This window comes from Pecten maximus, chromosome 1 (assembly GCF_902652985.1).
Source record: "Pecten maximus chromosome 1, xPecMax1.1, whole genome shotgun sequence".
Taxonomy (NCBI): Eukaryota; Metazoa; Mollusca; class Bivalvia; order Pectinida; family Pectinidae; genus Pecten; species Pecten maximus.
Window position 1 is genome coordinate 54,713,355 of NC_047015.1, and position 21,534 is coordinate 54,734,888.

At 35.1% G+C, this 21,534-nt stretch overlaps 1 protein-coding gene across 1 annotated transcript; it reads right to left on the reverse strand.

The window, feature by feature from the left end:
- Positions 1–7,851: 7,851 nt before the first annotated feature.
- Positions 7,852–21,101, reverse strand: LOC117338263. The gene is made up of 13 exons (XM_033899538.1): positions 20,828–21,101; positions 19,700–19,823; positions 16,975–17,073; positions 15,694–15,759; positions 14,650–14,715; positions 13,854–13,945; positions 13,444–13,541; positions 12,987–13,177; positions 11,611–11,685; positions 11,057–11,176; positions 10,298–10,429; positions 9,265–9,395; positions 7,852–8,559 (listed from the first exon to the last, which is right to left on the reverse strand). Exons 1-13 carry the CDS (start codon positions 20,941–20,943, stop codon positions 8,421–8,423), a joined length of 1,449 nt encoding a protein of 482 aa, XP_033755429.1. The 5' UTR covers positions 20,944–21,101; the 3' UTR covers positions 7,852–8,420.
- Positions 21,102–21,534: the final 433 nt, after the last annotated feature.

Sequence of the window (21,534 nt, forward strand, 5' to 3'; positions counted from 1 at the left end):
TTAAAATTGGTTTTAAATTTAAACGTTGACTCTTCTATTAGCGGAAATCAGATAAACTTGAAACCCGTTGTAATGAAAAGTTACCAGAGGAAGTCTATATAAGAAGTTTGAGGAATAACCCTCCAGTACTTTAAAAAAAATAGCGATACCAAACTTAAATTCTCAAAATCCAAGATGGCCGATTGTAGGTCATGTTGTTTTTCGGATCAAAAATATAAATTAAATTGGCACAACTAGGGACCAATGGGGACCTGCACATAAAGTCTGGGGAATATATCTCCGGTAGTTTTCAAGAAATAGTGATAACAAATATTGTTTATGGACGGACGGACGACCACGGGTTACACGGCGATTTGAATAGCTCACTCATTTGATGTTGGTGGGCTTGAAAAGGGAGAGTAAACCAAACATAAACCATAGCAAAACAAAACATAAAGCTACATAAACCGCGAACAGATTGGTGATGATAGTACACTTACTTTTTTGTGTTTTTGTGGGTGTTATTGGTCCTTAACATAAACAAGAGCTGTTGGAGAACAGCATAGCTCGTCTCGCAAATGTTTGTCAATAAATAATTAAAATATATCAATTGGAATGGTTTCGCAAATTGCATTAATAATATCTATATTGTTTACTTGATCAGATTATGTTTTGTGAATTCATGCAATGTTCAAAACCATACCAATTTATATATATATGAATTATTTATTGACAAACATTCGGGAGACAAGCTATGCTGTTGTACATTAAATGACTATATTTACCCAATACAAATGTTATTGCTTTTAGACATATTTCTTCAATTTTTTGACAAAATATTATCCTAATGAGATTTGTCTCCCTTGAAAAATGTGCACGGGTATAAATTGTCTATTGTGAGCATTTTCACATTGTTTTATTTTCAGTTTCACCCCAAGAAGGGATAGTGTAACTCCATAGGGACTCTTTTACCAAATATCAGCACCCTAGTACAATCATAAAGTGATGTGTTAACAGCTTTCAACATTTGCACAAAAAATTGAAAAAAAAATGTGTTTTCTCCCAAAAAAATATATATCAGTTTAACTACGGCAAGGGATAGTTTAACCCCAACAAGGAACCTTAAATACCATGTATTACTATGCCTTTCAACACTCACAACATAAACTTAACACAAAGTCCAAAGATTTAAAAACAAAAACAAAACAAAACAGATTTTAAAGTTTTACTCCAGGAAGGGATTGTCTTACTCCATAGGGACTCTATTGTCAAATAGCAGCACCCTAGTACAATTATAAAGTGACGAGCTAAAAATGATGTATTAATACCTTTCAACACTTGCACCAAAAACTTAAGGTATAAATATTCTAAGTCCAAAAATTTGAAAATTCTGGTTTTTTCCCAAAAAAATCTTTTAGTTTAACTCTGGCAGGGGATAGTCTAACCCCAGAGGGACTCTATTGCCAATTATCAGCACCCTAGTACAGTTATGAAGTGATGTATTAATACCTTTCAACACTTGCACCAAAAACTTAATGCAAAAGTCCAAAAATTTTCAAAAAAATCTTTTAGTTTAACTCCGGCAGGGGATAGTTTGACCCCCACAGGGACCATATTACCATAAATTACTATGCCTTTCAACACTTGAACCAAAAATTTAACATTTGGAAAACCAACGCCGACGCCGGAGTGACGACATAAGCTCTCACTCTTCTTCGAAGAGACGAGCTAAAAAAGATGATGATTATAAATTGTAATTTAATTTACTTGCCACAATCAGAGACGTATATCTCGGGTATATATGGTATATACGTCTCTGCCACAATCACTGTAGAAATTCGCCTTCTCTTATAAATCACTACGCCGCTGTATCAGCCAATCAAAAGCTACGTTACAAACGGCAACGTCATTTTACTTTATGGGCTGATGGCATGTTTAGCCAATGAAAATGCTTTTTACAAGCAATGTTGAATTATTTTCTTTTGTGAACAGGAATAAAAGCGTGTTTGAGGTTGATGGGTTTAGGGACATTTAATATCATTCAGAATGTTAAAAGTTGCAAAAAATATGAAAGGAGAAGCTATATTGGGCAGGATACCAATTGCATTATATACGTATATAAGTTTGTCAAAAGTGCTAGCTCAGTAGCTGAGAAAGGAATGATTTTAAAATAACAACACAATGTTAACATAAACTAGCTTTATTTCTTATGCAATATATTTTCAAAAATAAAGTCAACAAATTCATTTTAGTAAACATAAACAAACATGCATATATTAGCAATTGCTACGTCACTGCTTCTTACAGTAAACATAATTTAAATAGTAAATCTTAAACAAGGCCTTCATACTGATTAAGGGTAATTTTTCATTTCTAACATCATAGGTTTATTTTGCCAGTGTCACAGAATTTTTGATTTTATGCAAACAATGATAAAAACATACATTAGTGCAATGAGCATAGCAATATACACTGCAAGAGAAATATTTGATACCTACATGTAGACTTGAAGCTATAGATACAACTTTAAGTTTAGTATATATGTAACACTTCCAGGAACTTCCAGGTAACATTTGGCAGTTGCAGGCGATATAATTAAGGAGACATGTCCTAGACAAAATTTAGGAGGGTTAACAAAGGCCCATAACTCCTTAAACAGAATAACAAATGGGGCAATAATTCTGTATTTAGGACAAATGTTCTAATTTCAGTTTGGCCACTTCCATCCCTAAGTATGTACATTTTTACTCGCATATAACATTTGAACTTTGGAATGTGACGCTCAGATAACCCAGATATACTCTGGAAAAGTCCTGTAGCAAACAGTTGTGCATGAAAAACTGCAAATCTATACTTTTAACCTCGATCCATTTGTACCAAGGGTTACGTATTACTACTAAAATCATGATCACCTCCTGTAGTTTTTGTACAGTACTGATGAAAAAATAATTCAAGATTTGCACAAATCAGTTATCATGTCAGAATACATTGAGTTAAACCAATACCACATTTCATGCTAAATATTCCGCTGAACATAGCAGAAGGTAACAGATTTTGGCTATGTATTTGATGAGCCGAGGTAAAATAGAACCCTTGGATTTGAAATATACAAATTTCTAACCAAAAAAGATTACCTAACTAAAGGTAAAAAGTCAATATAATGGATGGAACAGAAGCAGCGGTTACAGTCTAATCAAGGAATTGGAACCATTGTGCACAGTCCATTTAATTTGTGAGGGTATAAAGTTTAGTGAGGTTGATTTAATCTGTTTTGGAGAAATGTTCAAGAAATGCTAAAATCAGTTAACTTCACTATCTATTGATGATAACTAAAATAATACCAAAACTGAAAAATTCCTCTATAGCAAATTGAGCTTCTATACATTTTAGTTTACTTGGTTTATTTTGTTTAACGTCCTATGAACAGCCAGCGTCATTTAAGGACTTGCCAGGTTTTGGCAGATTTTGGAGAAAAGCCGTAGTACCCGGAGAAAAACCAACGACCTACGGTCAGTACCTGGCAACTGCCCCACAAGGGTTTCAAACTCGCCACCCAGAGGTGGAGGGCTAGTGTTAAAGTGTTGGGACACCTTAACCATTCGGCCACCGCAGCTTCTATATCACTTCATTGATTTGTGTTAGAAGTTTCGGGAAATAATTTGAAAGAGTATTAGAGATATGGTCTGGAAACTCTTAAATCAGTGATTTTGACAATTTATTTCCATCATAACCAATGAGTCCTCAAACTGGAAACACTTAAATCAGTGATTTTGACAATTTATTTCCATCATAACCAATGAGTCCCCAAACTGGAAACACTTAAATCAGTGATTTTGACAATTTATTTCCATCATAACCAATGAGTCCCCAAACTGGAAACACTTAAATCAGTGATTTTGACAATTTATTTCCATCATAACCAATGAGTCCCCAAACTGGAAACACCTCCATATCAGAAGGCAATGCTAGTCGACTGTATTGTGTATAGAAAGCATTGCGAGTTATCTTCAAAAGGTTCTGATGATATACACAGGAAAAGCTGAAATAAGTGATTTTGACTTGTTTCCATGGTAACCAATTATATATTAAAACTATGTGGAATGTTTTGTAAAATTATCTGGAACTTATCTGGAACAATTTTGGAGATATGCTCAGGAAACGCCACCAGACAACAGCCGGAGGTACCGGTTTGTCCGAGTCAATTTGGAGAAATCATGTGGCAGTCATAAGCTCCCTAAAAATAACACTATAAAACATCAATCGGAACCCCTCATCATTTTCTGCGAAACTACGTTTGCAGACGGAGGCGAGGTGTTCCTATTGTATAAAACATATCAAATAAATACAAAAACTTAGCAGAAAGCCATCATCAAAATTTACCAATAAAATAACTGTTTATCATAACGAATATATAAAAACTTATAAAATATCTATTCTTATCACTTAAACATGTATATAATTATATTGGCTTATAAAATAAATTTTACATATCTATACATATACACATTATAGATATATAACTTAGCAACACAAATGACGAAGGAAGACAACTTTTTGACTCGTGCCCTGACCAGGCCTCAAACTCACGATCTACGATCAGTCGCCTAGCCAGAAATACCCGCAGCTTATACCGCTGTGCCACATCGTGATCCGTAGATATAAATTTGTATTTCCTGTCGTAGTTGAACCGAGAGAAATATACACTTTATATATATATATATATATATATATACTAACATCTGATCTATTTATCTTACAGCTAAAGCGGAATGTTCCCACAGGAAACACTGCAGCAATGTACATTTCATTGTGTTGTATATTTCATAGTTTTCAGGACAGAAATATAGATGTAAACATATATGGATTTCTGCACCAGTAATAGATGTGACTAACTTCCTTTTTCTTTAGAGATGTCTTCAGACAACAAGAAATGAATTCCTTACACATATTTACCTTTATATTACTTACATATACATATATATGTATAAAAAGAATGAAACCTGTCTAATCTGACACCTTGTGAAACACTTATTGGTTTGATTTTTTACACAAAATTATATTATTTATAGGTCCAAATCAAATAATAATTCAATATATTTCAGGAATCAATGTCACTGCAAAATATATCAATGTTGACACCAGGAGGTGCATCATTTGTTGAAACAATCGATCAAATTTACAAAAGTCCTGTACATATCTGTACAACACAGATAATGTTAAGTTTCAAATAAAATTTGGTTCCATGTTGGAGCAGATGGTACATCATAATACTCAGTTGTCATATATATGATGCCAGAATACTTATGTATCTGATTAGACAGGATGTCGGAATACACAGTGTCAGAATATCCAGGGGTCATATTAAAGAGGATGTCAGATTAGACAGAGTGGGGGAGTCCAAATATTCAGGGTAAGATTAGACACAGTGTCAGAATATACAGGGTCTGATGAGACGGGATGTCAGAATACACAGTCAGATTAGACATGATGTCAGATTAGACAGGATGTCAGATTAGACAGGATGTTGGAATACAGTGTCAGAATATCCAGGGGTCATATTAAAGAGGATGTCAGATTAGACGGAAGGGGGTTGGTCCAAATATTCATGGTAAAATTAAGACAAAGTGTCAGAATACACAGGATCAGATTTGATGAGATATCATATTAGACTGGATATTGGAATACACAGGGTCAGATTAAACAGGAAGTCTTAATATACAGGGTCAGATTAGACAGGTTGTCAGAATAGAAAGAATATGTGAATGCATAGGGTCAGAATAGACAGGTTTCACTTACAATGCATGTAATTAGTAACATTCTTAAATAGACAGACACTTTTTTATACGTATTAATACAGATACAAAAAATGTATATTTAAACATCTACATGTAATTTTTTTCTTTTCAATCAAAACAGAGTGATTATAAGGGTAACAAAGAAACTGATTTGCTGCTTACACTTGAATATGATGCCTGTATCTGAAATATCTACAGCTAAGAGAAAATAGGTCGTGACAGCTCAGTCAGAGTGCTAGTCACATGACCTCTGATGAAAATCTGAGGTGCATGGTTTGAAACTCGCTATGCAAGTTCATTTGGGTTTCTCAGAAAGCTGAGAAACTCATTTGGGTTTACTGTCTGTGCTGCAGTGGTTGTGTCCTTGGACAAGACCTGACCTCTCTTATGTTGTTAAGTGAGGAAGTCACCAACTACTACCGGGAAACCCCATCTCAAAATGACCCTAAATGTCCGCAGGGCAATGACCTCAGCAATCAAACAAAACAAGCAGTGACTGGCCTGACTAAAATTAGAAAAAACAAAATATAGCTCAAAAGGCAGCTTGAACAATACTTGTGAAAAACAATCTGATTCAGTAAATGATAAGAAGTAAGTTTTTTATACATTCTAATCTTATCCTTTCAACTCAATACCCTGAATTTTGCCATCATTCTTGTTACTAATACTGTCAAGGGCAATTTTCCAGTTTGATTTAGCAGCTTCAATAATCTAGTTATATAATAATGCTGTAGTGAAATTAGTATTCGTTGCTTCTAAGGTCATACAAGGTCAACAAAGTTTGAACCAATCACATCCTTAAATCTAATGTTATGAGTATTTATCAGTACGGTACAATGCCATGGAACATTTAAAAGATATAAATGACATCTCAGGAAGACATTTGGAGACAAATTCTAACAATCAATTATTTTTCCATAAATCACATGCATAAGTGTTATTTATAAAATACAAACATATATATATGTTTATTCATTCATCAACAATGGCAATAACTCTTGAGCGAATGGAACATATTCCAGCAGAGCACTAACTTTCAATTTTTGAGTTTTTATTTGGCTACAAGACCTTATATATTGGCCTCAATCCACCCAAAAAATAAATTATCTTAAACAAATCTATTTTATAATGAAAAACTTGTGTTAAAAGAAAAATTGTTAAACTGGGGATCTGACGTCTCTAGAATTCCAACAGAAATTCCATTTTTACATGAAGACATCAGTATTTCACAAATCAAATATTGCACATACATAAAATATAATTCAAAATTGGAATAAATTTCACGTTGAACGTAAACTATCTACATCAACAAAATATTAACAGAGCTTTAATTTGTATCAAATGGTACAACCAGCCCCAAAAGGAAAAAAAAAGTATGGAAATGTCAATAATTCTTATAAAAATCAATAAAGTAAAAAACAATAGATCTCATTCAACTTACTTAACTAAGGTACTGAACTTATGTACCAAATGAGTATCCATGTTTATTAACAAAATTTTGAGAAGGGGGATAACTCTCAACAAAATAATTTAAATCAAAATAAAATACAAGCTCAAGACAACCTTTTAGGAACAAAGGTTCAAGATTTATAAGTATTTGTTTAGAAGGCAAACAAAATTGTTTCATACAAACTTGCGTATACAGACACAACACTGACTTCAATACAACTCCATCCTACCCCTCCAACCAAACTTTGTTGGAGTTTAGGTAACTCTGGTAAATACTAGCCACAATATACCGCACAGCTGGAGAGATCTGCTCTTACGGACTCACACAACTAAATAATTTACTATATTTTATTACTAGTGACCCCATCCCTTAATTCGCTCGTTTGAAGTTCAAATGATGTGAATTTTATATCAAATTATTAAAGTTTGAAATTTTTTCTGTCAGATAAATGTTGTTATTATATAGGTTTAGTGGCATATAAGACAACACGGGTACTTGAAAGACAGTAACCCTGACATTTACAGTACACTGGGGAACCCCCACCTGGGGAATTCCCGCCTTTTTACACCTCAAATCCTACGCCATTCTATTTTCAGTGTATATTTTTTATTTTCAAACTCTCAAGAACCTACTCTTTATTCTCATATATATAAAGTACTCATTTCATATGTTATTTACTCAGGAAAACAGCTACAAACCTAAGAAACACATTTTCCTCAGGGGCTTGGTTCCGGTGGAACACCACCTGATTGGCTGATTTAGTTGTGCGAGTCCTTAAGCTTGATCTGCTCAGCTTAAGACTAGTAAGTCTCAGATCCCAGGTTTGATCCCTAACAGGCAGTGATTTAAATTTAATGATAATGCACTCTGTTACATTTACATCATCATGCCTTGAATATTATCATTATAACTTTTAACACAAATGCATCAAACTGTTTTTGCTTATACAGTGAATATACCTGTAGCCACAACAATGATAGGTTAAACTGGACAGTGGTCACTACAAAATTATGCCATTGGACACTGGTCAGCAGACAAATGTTGGACATTATTTAGTGTATAATTAAGCCACTGGACACCAGTCAGTTTATAATTCAGCCACTGGACATTGAGAAATCTACCTAATAGAATACAACTTCTAGACTAGTCGTGTATCATATTATTGTGGTCAAATTTAGCTTTGTCCACCGCATTGGTCAGTAATAATGACCACTACCAGTCATGGTCGGGATACAAGTAGATTTCTCTGGAGCGTCGGCCAGTAGCGAGGTCTCTATAGCCAGGGTCAGACCAGGCAGTTTGGCAATGCCTTCCAAAAGCTCTTGTGCTCCATTCCTGAAAATGCACAAAACAAGATAACAATCACATACCCTTAATTTAGATTAGAAAAAGCTGAATAGAGAAAGACAAGTCTACACTAATTTGGAAATACTGCTACAAATATGCACAATTTGTGAGATAGAATTTTGACAAGACTATTTGGTGAGTTTCAGTCATCATGTGAAATTTAGGTTAAATGGAAAATGAAGGTAATAATGACCTTCGGATGGCACATGACACACAACCTCACCCAGGTGAACCCAAAGACCAGATTTGATGTCTCAGTGACAAGCATTGCAGGAGATAGCACTGGACAAGTTAGTCCGAGTTTCCTCTTGCCCTGACACCATGTTTGGTGTAAAGTTGGAGCAAGAGGAAACTCTGTCTAAGGACAAGCTAAGAGAACAGAAGGACAGAAGGAAGTAAGGAGAAATGAATACAAGGCAATTCTCTAGTCCCTCCTTGTTCCTGGTGGTGGCTAGCTACTCTTCGATACTGAAGGCGCATTTTACTTATAAAGGGAGATAACTTTAACTATAAAGGGAGACAACTCTCTGTACTAATGCAGTCAGTTTTAATTTTAAAAGTGAGTGCTATTTGTACTTAAAGGGGTTGAGGTCAACATATTTGTACCTGAAGTAAAAGAAAACAGTAATTAATATACAGGAGATTTACCACCTAAGGGAGACAACTTCACCTGCAAAGGGAGATAGCTCTTACCTGGTAAGTTCTTCTGTTGTAGTTTTTGGCCGATGGGACAGCAAATGTAAAGTAGCCCTAATACCATGCATTTTTGTAACATCTTGGCTTGATTTGAGACATTTAAACACAATCACTGTAAGATATTTCATCTGCAAAAAAAATAATTAAATTTTGAATATTCAAAATTCCAATTAAAATCAGATTTATTAATCTTGTGATAAATCTATACAAAATTGTATTAAACAAGCAATTATCCTAAGGAAGGCTATTAAAGATACTAATTAATTTACTGTGGTTTACATTTAAACTTAATCTGTTGAGAAATTTAAGGCCATCTTGTACACAAAAATTCAATTGTAAATGAACCTATGGATGAAAAGGTTACCACAACACATTTATATACAAGTCTTAGAAAACAAGAGGTCCATGGGCCTTAACGATCACCTGAGTAACTATCTTCTACTGTATTTACAATATAATTCTTACATGTAACCGCTCCTTTATAAATAATAGTGAAGTTTAGCCCCTCCTCATAATTCTAACCAATTCTGAATCATTCCAATGAAAATGAAACAAATTATGCAAAATATGTGATTATGACTTTCCTATGTAAATTATTGTAAAGCTTTGCCTTCCCCAGGGAGAAACAAGAAACCCAGGGGCTATAAAATTGACAATTTTGATAAAGCACAGTAAGACTCTTCAATCTATGTGCAGTATTTGATTCAACCAATACATCCGAGTCTTTGGAAGAAGATTTTTGAAATATCAATCAATCTGACACCTGGCCCCAGCATTCATGTACCTGAGGGACCACATAATTTACAATTTTGGTAGGCCTTTGGCCCAGAAATGCTTGTGAAAAAATTTCATCAAAAATGATTTGGGAGTTTTTTGAGAAGTCGAAAATAAGAAAATGTCAACAAACGACAAATAACGCACAACGCATGATTCACGACAACAGACGAAGTCAGATTGGAAAAAGTCACTGAGCTTTGCTCAATTTACCTAAAAATGTACCAGTACATATAAAATATACAATGTATATTACCAATCTATCTGCATTTTGTTCAAACTTAGCAAAGTTTGCAACTCCTCTGGCCAATTGTAAGACAAGTTCCTTGTTTCTGACGTCAGATTTCAGCACCTCACACATACATTCCATCAACTCTTGTAAGCCTCCCTAAACAGGACAAATGAAAAAAAAAAATAACAAGGAGTTTATTATCAAAACATTATTTTTTATTCACAAACTGAAATATTTTATTGACCAATCTGTTATACGGACAAAGCAACCTTAATAATTACACATGTAGACATTCTGGAAATCGGGTGTAAATGTACTGAGAAACGACCATAGCCATAGGGTGTACAATGTATTTAATTGAAACCTTTTTGAATTTTTATTTTTTCTTTAAAATGCTTTTCTAAAAAACATTTTATATGATGAATTTCATAAAATGAATTGGAAGATGTTTGTGAATCATGTACCCCCCCAATTCCACCTGTCCACTTTTCCAATTTTCAAGGGGTTTTCCTGACACCAATCAAACAGTTAGTCATGTGACTTTAATTTTTTTCACAATATATTTTTCCAGGGGTGTGCAGTGAGAATAAAAGTTAGAAGTGATTCTTCTGTTAAATTCTGAACATTTTTTTTTTCATTGACAGGATTGCAGGATTTCTTGAACTTTCAAGACCATCATCTTTTCAGGAAGCTTTTCCCTAATATGGATAGAATCCATTGTGTATAATCAACTCTAGCAAATTTTCAAGATTTTCGGGGATTTTTTTTCTCAAATTGACCCACCTGGTCTTCTGCGCTTGTTGCTAAGTTACTGATGATACAAGCACAGTTAACTAAAACTTGATCATTATGGGGTTGGCTTTTCATGACCTTCATCAAACTTCGTCCTGAGGTGAAATCTTCCTGTAGAATGAAAGTTCAAATAAAGTTTTATTTCAACTTTTCATAGACATTTGAACACGTATACACTTTGCACTAGCTTGAAAAGTTTAGATTTTGGGAGAAAACTTTGTAATTTACAATTGAGTGTGCTAAAGATAATACAACTAAATTTTGGATTTTTGTAAATTTGGTTGATATTCACTCATCATCTTGTTATTATTAAGAATTCTTGCTGGGATAATTTTCCTTTCTTAATAAATTCTATGGTTTTGATATCATCCAAAAAACCATGGTTTCAAAAGCTATAAAATCGGTGAAAATCATCAAAAAATGAAAAATGTTCACACAAATCATATTCGACAAATCAAACACTTCTACACTGGTTGTTTACGATGTCATCATATTTGATAATCACGGTATAAAGATCATTTTTGACAAAAATTAACTTAACTTACCTGTATGATCCTATGCATGTGAAAGTTTGACCCGAGAGTTAAGAAGGCCAATACCTTTAGCGAGACTTCCTGCATCTGTATAGAAATGAAATAGAAAGGAAACTTTCTTACTTTTTCTATTCCAATAAGGTGAAACACTTGTGAAATATACATGTCTCCAGTCCCATTTTGATGGAAATGGAGCCATCAAATACAAAACTTAGCCAAAACATATCGATATGGTGTATAATGATGTATTTTAAAATTTTATCCAAAATAATTCTCATGCGAAAAAACATCCTAATAATTAACTATCATTGAGTAAATAAGAAACTCTGCAATACTTCTTATCCAAATTTGTGGACAGACAGACAGAAAGGGAGACGGATGAATGTACAAGGAGAAGGAAGGATGGACTGACGGATGGGTCAAAGGAAAGGAATAAAGGCCATCTGATGTATGGGAAAATTGTAAAAATACACCATTATGTCCGCAAACTGTTCATGACCTGACATAAAATTTCTTTGTTACTGGTGTTTCTTTTCAATTACATAACCAGTTCAAAATCTTCCCTTACTAATTTCTAAAGTAATATTTCTTTTAGTTTTACAGATTTTGCTAGAGTGACCTCCCTTAGAAATATTAACCATAGCCACTTTCATTTTTTGCGGTCCAAACGGTTGGACCACTTCGACGGTGTTGTTCGTCTATGAAATAACGACGGATCCGGTGATTTTATCTTATTTTCAGACGAGCCTTGACAAAGGCTTCCAAGGCCTGTATTAACATTTGCAGGTCTGTCAAGATATATGTTTGAAATATTACATTTAAAAACTGACGAACCGGTTTGTCCGCATAAAAGAACAGGCCCCTAGAGATTGGAAATGATTCAGGATAGTCCAAATAATTCTGACTATCCGCTTTAATATCTCTATCCCCTTTATAATAACTGCCAGCGCCCCCTAGCAGATATCAAAGTGAATAGATAGTCAGAATTATTCAGACTAGATTCTGTAGTAACTTCTTTGTGTCCTAGATTTAAGCACATAATACCAACATGTACTAGTTTGCGAAAATTCCAGCAAATAAAGAGACACCATCAAAGCACACTTATTACATGTTGCAGCAGAAAAAGCTAAATTACTGTATTTAAATTGTTTGATATTAAAAAAATTCTTCTGAGAATATTTTCAAAATGCGAACCTTCTGCCCTGAACTGATAGCAGTGCAATGAAGTTGGAACATATATGTACCAATACAAAAAGAAATGCAGAACCTAACAGTGGGCGAAAATGGATTTTACCTGTAAAGGAAGAAACATGACGTGTTACCAGGGATACATTTTATTACCTTGTTCCTAAGGAGACTTATATCAGTTACCAGGACGACAAACTGACCTGTTCATCACTGGATGCCGTGAGACAGAGAATATTGTAAAGAACCTTGTGTTCACTTTCCACAATACTTGAATGAGTGTTCTGGTTTTCCGCTACCATCGACAGCGTGCTGACTGCCAGGAGGGCGACAGTGTAGCTGTTACCGGGGGCACACAACTTCAGCACTGGGTCCAAGACTCCATCTTTTACAACTGTTCAAACATTAAATATTTCGTAAATGATTCATTTATACTTCAAAACAACAGGGATCGAAACATTTTTGTTAAAGTATCAATATTATCATTTTAGCCATGATTGTTAGGAAAGGATAAATACAGTCATTAATGCATCATTTTATGTGCGAATAAGGTACCAAAAATGTTGACAGACATGACAAAAGCTCATTGGTCCTTTGAGTAAGCTGTCCAGATTCTCCATGGTTCACTATTGAGGGCATAATGTTGAGAAATGGTCTTACCTCTAGCCCTCAATTCTGGTGATTTACAGAAAATCATGAGGGCACTAATACCATCCAATTTAACCTGTTCTTCTTCACTGCTCGGACGCATCAATATGCTGGAAAGAAAGGGAAATTACTTAACACCGTGCATACTGGCCATCATATATAATAAAGTCCTTCTACTCAAAATGGAACCAAAGTTAAAGAAAAATACTAATTTTCCTATTAGTTGATAAATTAATAGCTCAAAACTATTGACCCGGTAAATAGCTTAAAACTATCAATCCAGTAAATAGCTTAAAACTATCTTCCTGGTAAATAGCTTAAAACTATCTTCCTGCTAAATAGCTTAAACTATTTAACTGAGGTACTCAAGTCACAATCAGAAAAGAAGACTGTGGGAAATGAAGTACATATATGTACTTTACCTGCAGATTGCGCAGACGACACCGATTTCCACCAATATTGTATGTAGAGGGTGATGCATGGACAACTGGTGCAGGCCACTCATAACACATTTCTGTATAAACAATGATACAGGCCATTAGATTGACAGTCTAAAAATAGCACAACCTGTCTAATATGATGCCCTGTGGTATCTGACAAAAGGAAATAGTTAAGACAATAATTTTAAACATTCAGTTGCCAGATTAGACAGGATGTCAAAATATTCAGGAGTCATTTTTTTTAACAGAATGTCAGGATACTGAGGTGTCAGATTAGAGAGGATGTCAGAATGCTCATGGATCAGCCTAGGTTGTATGGCAGAATACTCAAGGTTCATAGTAGACAGGATGTCAGAATACTCAGGTATCATATGAGATAGGATGTCAGAATACTCAGAACTTACATAATTATTATCATTTTTTTTTCAGTTTAGCTACTAACTGGTAACATAATTCATGAGGAATTTGACCTTGTCCAAACTGCATTCATATTAAGTATGAATGCCATTTAAATGACATTCAAAAGCATAATATTATATATTCACAACCAATCGGAAGTCAGGTAATTGTGTTGAAACTATCAAGGTGAAACTGATAATTGGAAAGTATGGTTTCAACAAACCCACTGATTTTGAATTTGGGGACAAGAAAAAGGAAAATAATATTTTTAGATCTGTGTATTATCAACTTTCACTTGACGAAATAGAAGTCTTCTTCATACTTTTAACCAGGCACAAAAAATAATCTCAGCACGTATCTAAAATATTGTGTTACATACCGCGAGTGAATCAGATTCAATCCTGCCTAGTGCCACCAAAGTCTGCAGACCCCCAAGCTCGACTACCTGTAAAAATGGCATACATACAATGGAGGAAGGCTAAAAAAGTTTGGTTTATGTGATTTATTTTGGTTAACGTCCAATTAACAGCCAGGGTCATTTTAAGGACATGCCTGGTTTTGGAGGTGGTTTGGTTTGTTTTTGTTTAACGTCTTATTAACAGCCAGGGTCATTTAAGGACGTGCCAGGTTTGGAGGTGGTGGAAAGCTGGAGTACCCATAGAAAAACCACTGACTTACGGTCAGTACCAGGAAACTGCCCCACATGGGTTTCGAACTCCCAACCCAGAGGTGGAGGGCTAGTGATAAATTGTCGGGACACCTTAACCACTCAGTCCCAGTGTCAAAAAGAAGTAACATCAGGCAAATATATCAAATAGCACCTAATTACAGTAAATACTGTTAACAATCACACTGGTTAATGCTAAAGCAATACATGTCCCCCTACCAGCCCACATCAAAATAACAACAATGACTTTTACCTTGACTCAAAACCATGAAACTTGAAGTTGTCTGAGATATTTTGGTCCTGTATCATTGTGTGAAGTTTGATGAAAACCCTCAAGGAATGAAGCTGCTAGAGCGCTGTCAAACTTTGGCGTTATGAACATACGTACAAGACGGACGGAGAGGAAACCTAAATTCCCCTCAGTCTCATCAGTAGAAGACTAATAAATTAAACTCTTTGGTGGTCGAGTGGCACAGTGGTAACACACTTGCCTTTCACCTAGGCGGACGGGGGCAACTCCCCGATCGGACGTGAAAAGTTAATGGGGTCACCTGCCTGACCACGTGGGTTTTCCCCGGGTACTCCGGTTTCCTCCCACAGTAAGACCCCTCGTGCGCTTCTATCCGAGCCAACAAGCATGATTAATATAAGTTATATAACTTCTTTCGCAACTGTTGTAAAATAAATGAAGTTTATATTTTTCTTTACATTTACATTTTAATAAATGAACTGTGAATAACACATAACTCTACTTACTCTGCATAAGCCATGAGGTTCTATCAACTGTTTAACTAATCCTTGGGCAGCTTTGATCTGAAGTTGCTGAAGAGGAAGTGGCACATACTTAAGAAGACAGCTCTTCAAAATAAAAATTTGTAGTTGTCAAAAACTTTATCCATCGATTCCCTTTCATTCCCCAGTGTTTCATATCAGATTAGAATAAAATTCATATTCAATGTACCGTATTTGACATAATAAGTGCACCTTCCCCTAAAACCACACCCACCTTTTTTCAGGAAAAGATTGAGGATGGGTGTGCTAATTGAAACATATAGAAAGTTCCTTGCTTCACTTAGTTGTTAATATAATGCGACAGAGCACATTATCAATTTAATCTAAATCACTGCCACAGCTAGGGATCGAACCCGGGACCTCTGACTAGCTAGTCTTACGATCAACCGATCAAGATAAAGAGAAGTTCTTCCTAGCTGAGTGTTAAATTGCAGCTAGTATTTACAAGGTTACATAATCTTCAATGCTTTAACCAAAGACTCGGGATTGTTTTTGCTACATACAGATATTTAAATGAAAGATTTCACATGGAAGCTGTTCCCTGTAATTGGTTTTATTAACTGAATATAACTAAAAATCACCAATGGAAAATATGAGCAGACATGATATCTTTTAAAAGATATATAACACAACTAAAACATTTCCTTAATTAAAATTGTCCACAACCTTGTTTTGTAAATAGCTAAATAATGCAAAACAACAACATTATGATTCGGTATGTCCTACAAGAAGGCAAATGTAACCGAATATAAGCAGAATGCTGCACAGACTTGTCACCTGAACCCCATACATGACTCTCTTTGGATTTCTTCATGTAGCATTCTTAACAAACTTCAAATGAGGTTGACATTGTTTTAAAACTCGTAAATATATATTTATAGAATTCTTTTGCTATAAAGGCTCAGTCATGACTTTATCTTAAACACACTTCACTATTTATAGGAAGAAATCATCGTTTAATGAGTATGAAATCTACAGATACTGTTGCTTTAAGTTCACCCCTTTTGTGTTTTTGCAAGTGCACAGTGCACCTATTAGATTGAATATGGTACATGTACCCATACTAATTGAGTCAATATAGGGAGACCTTTTAAATTGCTTGAATGAAAATAAATCGTAACCCAGTCTAACTCGTATGCAATTTTCTAGTTCAGCTAGTGTTACATTTTAGGGTTATAGTGTAGCTGAAAAGACCTGTTCATATGATGAGAATATGACAAGCTTCACAAGGCACAGGCAACCTACCACTGACGTAGATCTGGACTTGGTGACCAGATCTGCAACAGGAAGACAAGATTCACAAACTCGTTCTGACTGGGAAAGACCCATTTGAGGAAGGAGGACCTGTTGGCAGAAACAATTTGATGCCTGGATTATCCTTTTATAGCAAACACACAAGCAAGCATGTAATGAAAAAGGAAATACTACATTACCTATATAGATTGACTCTATCCTTATATAGATAGACTCTATACCTATACAGATTGACTCTATCCCTATATAGCTGGACTCTATCCCGATATAGATTGACTCTATACATATATAGCTGGACTCTATCCCTATATAGCTGGACTCTATCCCTATATAGATTGACTATATCCCTATATCGATTGACTCTATACCTATATAGATCGACTCTATCCCTATATAGATTGACTCTCCCTATATAGCTGGACTCTATCCCTATACAGATTGACTCTATACCTATATAGATTGACTCCATCCCTATATAGATTGACTCTATACCTATATAGATTGACTCTATCCCTATATAGATAGACTCTATACATATAAAGATTGACTCTATCCCTATACAGATTGACTCTATCCCTATACAGATTGACTCTGTCCCTATATGGATTGACTCTATCCCTATATAGATTGACTCTATCCCTATATAGCTGGACTCTATCCCTATATAGCTGGACTCTATCCCAATATAGATTGACTCTATACCTATATCGATTGATTCTATCCCTATACAGATTGACTCTATCCCTATATAGATTGACTCTATCCCTATATAGATAGACTCTATACCTATATCGATTGACTCTATACCTATACAGATTGACTCTATACATATATAGATTGACTCCATCCCTATATAGATTGACGCTATACCTATATAGATTGACTCCATCCCTATATAGATTGACTCTATACCTATATAGCTGGACTCTATACCTATATTGATTGACTATATCCCTTTACAGATTGACTCCATCCCTATATAGATTGACTCTATACCTATATAGATTGACTCCACCCCTATATAGTTTGACTCCATCCCTATAAAGATTGACTCTATACCTTATATAGATTGACTCCATCCCTATATAGATTGACTCTATACCTATATAGATTGACTCTATCCTTATATAGATTGACTCTATACCTATATAGATTGACTCTATACCTATATAGATTGACTCCATCCCTATATAGATTGACTCTATCCCTATACAGATTGACTCTATCCCTATACAGATTGACTCTATCCCTATATAGACTGACTCTATCCCTATATAGATAGACTCTATACATATATAGATTGACTCTATACCTATATAGCTGGACTCTATCCCTATATAGATTGACTCCATTCCTATATAGATTGACTCTATCCCTATATAGATTGACTCTATCCCTATATAGCTGGACTCTATCCCTATATAGATTGACTCCATCCCTATATAGCTGGACTCTATCCCTATACAGATTGACTCTTTACCTATATAGATTGATTCTCTCTCTATACAGATTGACTCTATCCCTATACAGATTGACTCTATCCCTATAAAGATTGACTCTATACCTTATATAGATTGACTCCATCCCTATATAGATTGACTCCATCCCTATATAGATTGACTCTATCCCTATACAGATTGACTCTATACCTATATAGATTGACTCCATCCCTATATAGATTGACTCCATCCCTATAAAGAATGACTCTATACCTATATAGATTGACTCTATACCTATACAGATTGACTCTATCCCTATATAGCTGGACTCTATCCCTATATAGCTGGACTCTATCCCTATATAGATTGACTCTATCCCTATATAGATTGACTCTATCCCTATATAGATTGACTCTATACCTATATAGATTGACTCTATCCCTATATAGATAGACTCTATACATATAAAGATTGACTCTATCCCTATACAGATTGACTCTATCCCTATATAGCTGGACTCTATCCCTATATAGTTTGACTATATCCCTATATAGATTGACTCTATCCCGATATAGATTGACTCTATCCCTATACAAATTGACTCTATCCCTATATAGCTGGACTCTATCCCTATATAGATTGACTCTATCCCGATATAGATTGACTCTATCCCTATACAGATTGACTCTATCCCTATATAGCTGGACTCTATCCCAATATAGATTGACTCTATACCTATACAGATTGACTCTATCCCTATATAGATTGACTCTATCCCGATATAGCTGGACTCTATCCCTATATATAGGTTAAAATGACATTATTGTACTTAAACTGTACTGTATTCTAACATTCCTTAAACTATGAACATAATGAATACCTTTTTGAAATTGTTGCGTACATGAAAGCTTGGGGTTTTTTTTAAATCAAAGTATTCCAAGAAAAATCAAAATTTCCTTTCCACTTGTATAGAAAATGTTATTTTTTCATTTTGTTGTCTTTCAGAACCAGTCAATCTAATTAAAATTAGGTTTTCGGGGTGCATAATGAACATCTAATTTTAATTTTAATTTTAATTAGAACAGTTCTGCAAATGATTCATAATATTACACAATTTCAACATTTGAAAATTTAAAATATTCTTTAAGTCCCAAGATAATTTTTTTGAAAAAAAAAAATCCCAATAAATTCCCGTCTCAGGTGATGAGAGATAAAACCTGATAAGTCTATACTCCGCTGGACTTGTGAACAGACATTTGAAAACAAACACGACTCACCTTCTCATTGCAGCACTTGCCACAAAGTATGCGTCCACACTGACGACAGTGATGTTTACGTCGGAGCTGATTAAACTTATTGTTACAAAGAACACAAAATGCAACAGCATCATCAGCTACCCAACTACAAAGACACAGGAGATGTTTGATTTATGTCAGTGATGTCAAAAAAAAATAAAAATAAATAAAATGTCACTGGTGTGATGTAAATTGTAATAAAGCTTTTCATTGGTATGATGTAACAACAATTATCATTGGTTAAAACACAATTTGTTAATGGGCTTTAGAGTGAAATGCCTGCCATAGTAAGTTTTCTGCTCTCCACTTGACCAGACCAGGACTCGAACCCAGTATTTCCAAACTCTGGATGGTTGCTCTAACCATTTCAGCTTTCTGGCTACTGGTGCTTAGCCCAAGCTGTCTAGTTCTATTGCATTCCTCCCAGCTCCTTCAACCCCGAAGACACATAAAAACCTTATTTAATTGGGTGTCACATGTAACAGTGAAGGAAATATTCAGCGACCAGACCAGAACGTGGACCCAACACCTCCGAAATTTAAACGGATGCTCTAACCATTTGAGTTACCTGGCCACTGGCGTTCAGCCCAGTCCAGTTCCGCTACATATGTACAAGTCTGTGGTAGAATTTAACGTAAAAAAACATATATATATTCCACTGCTGTACATTTGTGGGTCTCAGATCTTCTGTGAACACTATGATATTCTCATGACAGTGGTTTAATGTTCTTAAAATTATTGCTATCTATATATCATGTAGGCCTACTTCTTCCTACAAGCTTAAGTAACGTACATGTGACTACATGTACTTAGCTGATTGTACATGTGCATGTCATGTGACTATTTTAACTGATTGTACATGTGTATGTCGTGTGTGTGTGGCTGCATTAAAGTATTACGAGTTTCCCCTGGCCCTGACACCAGATTTGGACATTCCTAAAGATAAATGTCTGGTACATCTTTTACTTCAACAGGCTAAATGTCTAATTTGTTATGATGCCAATCGCTGTTACAAGATTATAAATAAAGGCGAGATGACATGGGTATTCATCATATAAAGGCTAATTTACGAATATCAAAGTATGCAGTGCAACAGCAAAATGTATAAACCTTGGCTTGACGAGAGTAAAATTCGGCGAATTGAAAACATCAATAAGCCCTTCCGTCCTTGCCGGGTAGACGTCCACCCCTTCTAATTTGATTACACGTGGGTATGTCCCCATCATGCAGATCAAGAGTGTCTCGCAGCAGTCGTGTTATACACTAGTGCCATAGGTCTGGTTTCCGTCAAATCTCACTTTATATCACGATATTTCAAGAATGCACAGAGGTTACTTCTTCTGTATTCTGAAGACGATCATCTCTTCGGCTAGCCTTATAGCGACCCGTGGTAGCCCCGCCTCCTTTCGATTTGAAAACGAGGCGGTAATAAACAGGCCTCGTTTCGAAACCGAAAGTAGCATTAATCGTTTGCAGTTGGCCCTGAATTTTTTTTTGGCCCGTGGATATGATATGTTTAGAGTAATGTTACGGACTTGGATTCCACAGGAATCTGTGAATTTGTTACAGTCTTTGTGTATTTGGACCTATCTAGAACCAATTAATACACATCGACTTCGTCATCGTAACAAATTCTCAAGTCCCTGTACAGTATGTATGAATGTAGATCTATTGGATTACGTAATCTACAAGTCCTTGGTATTATATAGAGTCAGTTTTATCTTGGCCAGTGTGTGGTATGTTAATGCTTTTTTACTTGTATTTTACTGACCCATGTTTATCTCTAAAATTGGTACGAGTACATGTATATATACAAA

Excerpts from the sequence above, each read along its gene's own strand:
- LOC117338263 (XM_033899538.1), bottom strand. The coding sequence starts at position 20,943 with ATGATGGGGACATACCCACGTGTAATCAAATTAGAAGGGGTGGACGTC. Across the intron at positions 9,396-10,297 it reads AACAAAATGCAGATAGATTG|ATGAAATATCTTACAGTGAT; the intron begins GTAATATACATT and ends TTTTTTTTGCAG. Across the intron at positions 8,560-9,264 it reads ACAACAGAAGAACTTACCAG|GAATGGAGCACAAGAGCTTT; the intron begins GTAAGAGCTATC and ends GTGCATTTTCAG.